The 7861-nt window shown below is 51.6% G+C and overlaps 4 protein-coding genes across 4 annotated transcripts; all 4 read left to right on the top strand.

Annotated features, from left to right (window-relative positions):
* Nucleotides 1–1191, top strand: TM35_000132980 (dispersed gene family protein 1 (DGF-1); the record flags this gene model as incomplete). Its single annotated transcript, XM_029025514.1, has 1 exon — nucleotides 1–1191. A coding segment is annotated over one exon (1191 nt), but the record flags the coding sequence as incomplete, so codon positions are not given.
* A 523-nt stretch (nucleotides 1192–1714) lies between these two features.
* Nucleotides 1715–2608, top strand: TM35_000132970 (dispersed gene family protein 1 (DGF-1); the record flags this gene model as incomplete). Its single annotated transcript, XM_029025513.1, has 1 exon — nucleotides 1715–2608. The coding sequence occupies one exon, from the start codon at nucleotides 1715–1717 to the stop codon at nucleotides 2606–2608; it is 894 nt and encodes a 297-aa protein (XP_028883359.1).
* Nucleotides 2609–3118: 510 nt separating this feature from the next.
* TM35_000132960 (cytochrome c oxidase subunit 10) lies at nucleotides 3119–3469 on the top strand (the record flags this gene model as incomplete). Its single annotated transcript, XM_029025512.1, has 1 exon — nucleotides 3119–3469. The coding sequence occupies one exon, from the start codon at nucleotides 3119–3121 to the stop codon at nucleotides 3467–3469; it is 351 nt and encodes a 116-aa protein (XP_028883358.1).
* A 701-nt stretch (nucleotides 3470–4170) lies between these two features.
* On the top strand, nucleotides 4171–7860 carry TM35_000132950 (dispersed gene family protein 1 (DGF-1); the record flags this gene model as incomplete). Its single annotated transcript, XM_029025511.1, has 1 exon — nucleotides 4171–7860. A coding segment is annotated over one exon (3690 nt), but the record flags the coding sequence as incomplete, so codon positions are not given.
* Between the last annotated feature and the right edge of the window lies 1 nt (nucleotide 7861).

The raw sequence follows: 7861 nt of genomic DNA, 5'->3' as shown, positions 1-7861 counted from the left end.
TACAGGTGGGACCTCAGTGTGTATGTGGATGTGACGGTTCTGGACTGTGGTGTTTGCAGCCAGGACGCTGAGTGTTTCGCCGCGAAGACGAGCAGCATGAGTGGCTGCGGCTGTGTGTGTGCGAGTGGGGGCTACGGAGGTGCGTGTCTGCCGGCGGAGGTGCCGGAGGGTCTTGGGCCAATGCCGGTGCCTGAAACAAATGGCACAGATATCACGTGTGTGTACGGTGGCAACATGGCCTCTCTTGGCGATCCCGATCCCGGTGTTCCTGGACTGTGCTTCGTCGACGTGACATTCACCGCCCCAATTTTAGTGGACATGAGCACCTTTGATGCTCCGGGGAAGACACTCAACATCACATTGCTGCGCTGCTTTTTCACGGAGCTGACGATCAGTGCAGGAGGTGAAAAAGTTTACGTGAATATTACCTCATCTGTGCTGGAGAGTGGTTCCGTGAAGGTGAGTGGTGATTACGCTGCGAACTCTCAGCTCCTGTTTGTGGACAATACCATCGCATCAGTAGGTGACTATGGGCTCTACTTCACTTCCTTTACCATTGGTGTGAACTCCACAGTGCTGCTTCTGCGCAACCGAATTGAGGCGAGTGTGTGCGCCGTGTATTTCATGAGCGAACTCACACTGGACGGAACCGGTATCATGGTGCAGGGTGGAACGCTTAAGGTGAGTTCGCAGTCTTCGTATACGTACTCTGCGTTGCGGATTTACAGTCTTGACGTTATGAATGGTGGCTACCTAAGCATGGAGAACACCACGATGGCTGCCGGTAGCGGTCTTCTGCTTTATTGGGGAAGCAGTGTAGCTTCTATGGGACTGGTGTCTGTGGTGGGGTGCAGTTTCCTTGGCGGGGCACAAGCTTGGGCTACCGCCTTGTTTTTTATGGCTGACTCGCTTGACCTCAGCAGCGGTGCGCAGGTACGCGTGGTGGGGAACAATGTGAGTTCAGCGTCACTTTTTGGCCTTCTCTCTTCTTCATACGAAATTACTTTGGCAGACAACAGTACTGTCATGGTTTTTTCCAACAACACTCAGGAGGGAGGGAGATCGTTTTTTTATGGGTTGTCACCACAGTCAACAATTCTGGATTCGTTCNTCTGTGTTGCGCCTTGTGAGCATCAAAGGGAACGCCGGATCCGCGCTGTTGAGCAGTGGGGGTGGGACTGTTGCTGCTGACGGCTGGCTGGACCTGCACCGCGTGTGGGTGGCGGGCAACGGGTCATTGCTCGCGTCGCTTTCGTCGCTGACGCTTGATGGCGGTGTTGTCTCAATTGCACGCTGCGCTGTTGTCGGCACAACGCTCGCAAACGGGCCGTCAATCGCAAGTGGTGTGGTGTCGGTGCAGTGCAACCGCGCCGGGGGCAAAGTATTGCAGAGCAGTGGCGAATACCGCGAGGCCGGGTTGCCCTCCGTGAGTGTTGCGCCGTGTGACAGCTGTGTGGAAGAGCAGAGTTGTTTCCCTGCGCTGACGGCGTCGTTCTCCGACTGTGCGTGCAACTGCACTCCCGGCGGGACGGGCGATGCATGCTTTCCGTTTGACGTACCGATTGCGAATACCAGTGGTAGCAGCGGCGGTTCACAGGGCTGCGTGACTGGCGTGACGCTGACGGAGTCCGTGAGCGCGGGCGGCGGGACGACGGTGTGCTTCGATGCAGTGGTGTTCAGCGGGCCAATCACCGTGACGGTGAACCTGCAGGCGATGGACACGTTTTCAGACGCGCTGAATGTGACGCTGCGGAACTGCGTGCTTGTGGGCGGTGCACTGCTGCGGATCAAAGGCGTTGATGACGCTGGTATGGCAGCGCTGATGCCTCGTCTGCTTGTGAACATGACGAATGTAACGTCGGTGGAGGGCACGATCGTGCTGCAAGGCACAGTGCCCGCGAACTCGATTGTGCTGCTGGCGAACTCGACGCTGCGTGCAACAACCGATGGATCGCAGTATGTACTGACAAGTGTGGGTGAGGGGAGTGCCAAGTATGGTCCCGTGCTCGTGCTCGACGGCGTGCAGCTTCTGTCAACGCAGTTTGTTGTGACGCGTACGAAAATGACGTGTTCGGGAGAGACCACATGCGCTCCTATCCTCGTGGAACACGGCCTCTACGTGAAGCAGTCGAGCGCCTTCTACATGGACAACTGCGCGGTGAGCTCGCCGGCCTATGGGATCAACTTCGTTTCTTCCGATTTGGGGGTTCTCGGTGGCTCAGTGTTCTCGGTACAGAACAGCTCATGGAAGGTTGCGACGGATAGCATTACCGCCGGCGCAATTCAGTCTGACGGTGTTGTGGTGAATGGTGGGAGTGTGATGCAGTTTGTCTCGAGTGAGTTTCGCGCTGGGCTCAAGGTGCTCTCCTTTCTTACGCTAGAATTGTCTGATAGGAGCTGGTTGGTTCACAGGGACTGTCAGTTTCGCAGCTACTACGTTCTGTATGTGTCGGGCTGGTCTGGTGTGCAGTTTGTGAATCAGAGTGTTTGGTCAGTACTGCGCAACCGATTGCTTCCTGGAACATTCTCTCCTTCCTCTTACCTATCCAATTATTGGTACTTACCTGTGGTCTCCAATTCGACTGTGTACGGCATGTGCAATAGTTGAATTTATTTGCTTTGCTGTTTCTTTGGTGGAGATACTAAAGAAATTGTACGGTCGAAGGTCTTTTATGTGGAAAGTAATTTTTTTTTTCTCATTTTTGCAATTATGTATGGATGGTCGTAATTTGTGAGGTTGGAAATTCTATTTTTTTCGCATCCCATTCTTTTTTTTTCCAAAGGATTTTTGTTAAATGTGCTTGAACGCCTTTTATTCGTAGTGCTTAATAATCTATGAAGATAAATAGTCGACTTTGATTGAATCACAGGGACGGGTTCAATATTTTTTGTTTAATTGTTATAACAAAAAGAAAATGTTTATTTGTTTTTTGTTTTTATATTATGATCATTGGGAAAAGGAGAAGGTGAGCTAAATAATATTTTTTTGTTTAATGAATTTATTACATGAGTACTGCTATTGATACCTGTTTCTTTTGAGTGAGACCAAATCTTTTTTTTCTATGTTTTTTGATATTAGTGAGAAGTTATTTCTTTGAACGTATTAAGTGATAATAAGATGATGCGTCGAGTCTACTCTCGTGTAGCGGGTTTATGTGCTGTGCCCTATAGCCGCAATGTTCATTTTCCAATCACACCTCCCCCAATTGAAATTGAATATTTGGATGAGGATCCGCTTGAGTTTGCGGTCCGTACTGAAGCTCGTAAGTGGGGTTTTGATGACATGGGGTACATGCGCGAACTTGCTTTCGTACGCATCAACAACAATCCGACTGTTGGTCAGTTTCGCACAATGACAGCGGAAGAACGTCGCAACCTCTTTTGGGGTAGTGACAGACAGGACTTTTTCCGTCATCTCACATTTACATTAACTGGAACTCCAGAACACCTCTACCATCGTGGTTGGTAGGACTCTAGAGTACTGATGAGATGGTGTTTGTGGTCCACTCACTCTCTTTCCGTCTCTCAATATGGAGGTTCATAGGGAAAATTTGGGCTAGTATTAGTAGTAAGTAAACTCGGGTAGGGTTTGTGTTCTGGGTAGACACGTATTATTTCTCCAGGTCATCTGTGATAGGACGAGTTGAATGTCATTTGGGAACTTCAAAGTGAAAAAAAAAATAGGACTATGCAGAGTGAAAAAGGGGAAAATTGCGATCGTTGGTAGCAAGAAGTTTCCTTATTAATCATTCTTGAAACATCGCATATAGAGAATCCGCTATTGCACGCGTCACTCTGCTTTGTTTTCACCTGTTTTCCTCTACTTTTAGTATTTTCCAACAAGACACACATGAGGAACACGTTTCGTTGTTTCTGAGTACATATACATTTAAGGATTTTTGAAATTCTTCATATAAAATGTTTCTTTTTTAAAATATTTTCTCAGTTCATTTCTTCAAATGTTTAGCACTCACAGATAATAGTGAGTACAGTTTAACACAATCCTTAAAAGAAAATTTGTCCTTAGAATAAAAATGAAACATAGTATTATGCACTTCTACAGTAAAAGGAAAAAAAAATGTAGAAACAAAAAAAAAAAGGGGTAATTATGGCTTCGAGAAAAATACGGTACTCGGCGACCACTCTGTGTTTGCATTGCTTAACAGCACGATGTCGACGGGGAACAGTCTCCTGTATCATTTATGGGGAATTCAGGTACTGGACCATAGCGTGTTCCGTATGGTGGGGAACAGTGGTGCGGTAAGCTATGGAATCTATGTCTACGACTCATGGGATGTTCAGCAGTCAAGCTGGGTGGACTGGCGCGACAATAACGTTCAACAGGGTGCATTTGTTTATTACAGTTCCTTCTACACAAAAGTGAATATTGACAACAGCAGTGTGGTGACGCTGACGGGCTGGAACATGGCTAGCACGGGGTTGAGCCGTAGCCTACTAAGAGATGTTGAAAGCGGCTACAAGTTTGTTGCTGGGTGCTTGACGATTGCAGGGCAGCTGGTAACGTCCCAGGCAGATCTGGAGAGNCCGGACATCCCTGTCATGCCCGTTCCGGAAAAACCTGTGGACAACGACACGAGTTGTGTAGAGTACCAGACGCTGACGACGCTCTCGCTGAACATGTGGAAGACGCACCACTGCTACGTGGGTGTTACGTTCAGTGGTACCGGAGCAACGGCAACATTTCAGTTTACACGAATGCCGCTGCAGTACCCCATCAACATCACTTTCTCTGGATGCACATTCCGTGGAGGGTCCTCACTGCAATTTCTGGGCGGAGGTGGTGTGATTGAATCTGCTGGTGTACGGATCCGTGTGAACAACACTGTGATGGAGTCGTCTGTTGTGGTATTCACCAATACCCTTCCGCAGGGTTCTGATATTGCCATCACAGAGGTTGATGCTGTACAGTCTTCTTCGGTCTCTGTACCTGGGTCTGGTACCAATGTATTAGGCGTTGTGGCGATGTGGAATTTTGTTTTATCCACTTCTTCTTCTTTGCTGATCAGCAACGTGAAGGCCCGTGTTTCTTCCACCTCCAGTACCGGGTACGGTGTATACTCATCTGGGACACTGACAGTGTCGAGTGGCAGTTCGTTCTACGTGCGGTACTGTCGCTTTGAGGGGTATACGAACCTAGTGTACCTGTATAAGACTATCATCAGCGACCACTCTGTGTTTGCATTGCTTAACAGCACGATGTCGACGGGGAACAGTCTCCTGTATCATTTATGGGGAATTCAGGTACTGGACCATAGCGTGCTCCGTATGGTGGGGAACAGTGGTGCGGTAAGCTATGGAATCTATGTCTACGACTCATGGGATGTTCAGCAGTCAAGCTGGGTGGACTGGCGCGACAATAACGTTCAACAGGGTGCATTTGTTTATTACAGTTCCTTCTACACAAAAGTGAATATTGACAACAGCAGTGTGGTGACGCTGACGGGCTGGAACATGGCTCGCACGGGGTTGAGCCGTAGCCTACTAAGCGATGTTGAAAGCGGCTACAAGTTTGTTGCTGGGTGCTTGACGATTGCAGGGCAGCTGGTAACGTCCCAGGCAGATCTGGAGAGTAACTCCATCACCAATATGACGAGAATTGCGGAGTGCGGTGTTTGCGCGAAGGACAGTGACTGCTTTGACCCGCTAACGACAGCGATCAGCGGCTGCGGGTGCGAGTGTGCTGCCACCGGGCACGGCGATGTGTGTGTTCCGGCGCCTGTGCCCGTCGGCCCGCCACCACCGCCGCCACCACCACCACCGCCCTCACCGCCACCACCGCCTGCGGTCGGTGAGTGCATCAACAACACAGACTACCCGGAGGTGGCGCAGACAGTGGGCAATGGCCTGTCCTGGCTGTGTTACCGCAACGTGACGTTCAGTGGGCCCCAAATGATACTCACAGTGAATGTCCAGGCGATGACCGGCGATGCGGTGAATATCACGTTCGACGGATGCACATGGAGTAACGGTGCCATCCTGCTGCTGATGAGCACCGTGGGAACCACTGTGGGTTCGCTCAACATTGTCATCACTGGTAACACGTTTGACGACGCGTTGCTGAGCCCGGATGGCACGTTCCCCACACATACAAATCTTACCATCAGCAAAAACCGCTTCAGCATCACGAGACTTGTCAGACGTCCTGGTTTGAATATTTACTACCCATCATGTATCTTGATGAACAGACTGACGGTGACCGACCACTCTGCGGTTACGATTGAGGGAAACACGTTCGAAAACTCTGCTTCGTACGCACGCATAATATGTTCCATTAATGATGCCCTCGTGGTGTCGTCGCACTCTCTGTTTGCGATGCTGGACAATACGTTTGTTGCGCGTGGGTTGAGCAGTACACCGTTGTTTCTGACGGGTACGAGCTCAGCTTCCTCTTTGCGCGTGCTGAACGACTCTGCAGTGGTGTTGGAAGGCAATGCTGTCCCGAGAGCAGTGTTGGATTTCGTTATGATATACTGGAATATGCGTGTGGAGTCCCGGTCCGCATTTACCGTGCGAGGCAACAGCGCACAGGTTTCGACCAGTTTTTTCCATCAGGATGACGTCACCTACCTGTACAACGACTCGTGGCTGCTGTTGCGCGGGAACCTCTGTCGTGGGCAGCCCTGGGGTGGATTTGCCTATTTCTCCTCCCGGATAAATCTCCGATACTCCACAATTGCTGTGTCGAGCAACAGTCTCGTGTCCAGCTCCAGCTCACTCAATGTTTTGAGATTGTCGACTTCAGTGCAGGAGAATGACAACGGGACGATGGTGGTTTCCTGTAACCAGTTGAATGGGCAGGAGGTGACAAGCTACAACATTCCGCCTGCATACAACGCCACGATCCTGAGTTGCAGCGACCCGTGTAGTGCGGCGGCGTCGTGCTTCGCTGTCTACACTGCAGCAGTCTCGAGTGACGTCTGCGCCTGCACGTGTCGGGATGACGGTCACGGCGATCTGTGCCTGCCCGTCGATGTTCCCAAGCTGCCGGGCGGCGACGATGTGGACCCGTGCGTGCGTGATGTGACGGTGGAAGGGGACACGGGCGCGGGCTTCGGGAGTCCGGTGGTGTGCTACGTGGGTGTGACCTTCACCACGGACGTCGTTGTAGACGTGAGTGCAATGTCGGGTAACGTGCGCAACGTGACGTTCATGAACTGCACGATGGTTGGCAGCGCAAGCCTGTACGTTGTGGGGTGGGTGTCCAACCCGCCTGCTGGTCAGCGTGTGGAGGTGTGGATCAGTGGGCTTGTTTCGCGCTCTGGCGGCGGGGTGCTGCTGGCGAACAGGTTCCCGCAAGGTTCGCGTGTCACCGTGGTGGACTCGGTGCTGGTCGCTGAGACGGCTGTTACGTACCGCAGCGGCTACGACCTTGGGGGCGCGTCGGCGTGCCTTGTGTTGTACAATGTGAGTCTGGCTGGTACTGTGCTGACAGTTGCGCGCACGCAGGTGGTTGCAGTATTCGGTGACGCGCGCGGTGTGCTTGTGGCCGGTGGCCTGGCGCTGTCGTCCGGTGGTGCGCTGTACATGGAGCAGCTGTTTGTGCAGACGGCACTGGGGATGTGCGTGTCGATGGAGGGCGACGTGACGGCAGGCGGTGGCTCGGTGCTCGCGTTTGTCGACAGTGACTTCTTGCTATGCAAGTACGCGGTGTCTGTGCGTGGGACCTTTGATGTGGCCGGCTCTGTTGTGGCGTTTGTGCGGAGCGACTTTGCGTCGACGCAGGACTACGCCGTTGCGTTTAATTCAACGGTGAGTCTCACTGAGGGATCGATGCTGCTGATGAAAGCTAACACGCACGACAACAGTGAGAAGGAGATGATGTACGCTGCTGGTACCGTGA

The sequence above is a fragment of the Trypanosoma theileri genome (assembly GCF_002087225.1).
Source record: "Trypanosoma theileri isolate Edinburgh chromosome Unknown TM35_Tth_13_V1, whole genome shotgun sequence".
NCBI classification, from domain to species: Eukaryota; Euglenozoa; class Kinetoplastea; order Trypanosomatida; family Trypanosomatidae; genus Trypanosoma; species Trypanosoma theileri.
The sequence above is the reverse complement of the archived record's forward strand: the minus strand, read 5'-3'. Positions and strand labels throughout refer to the sequence as shown.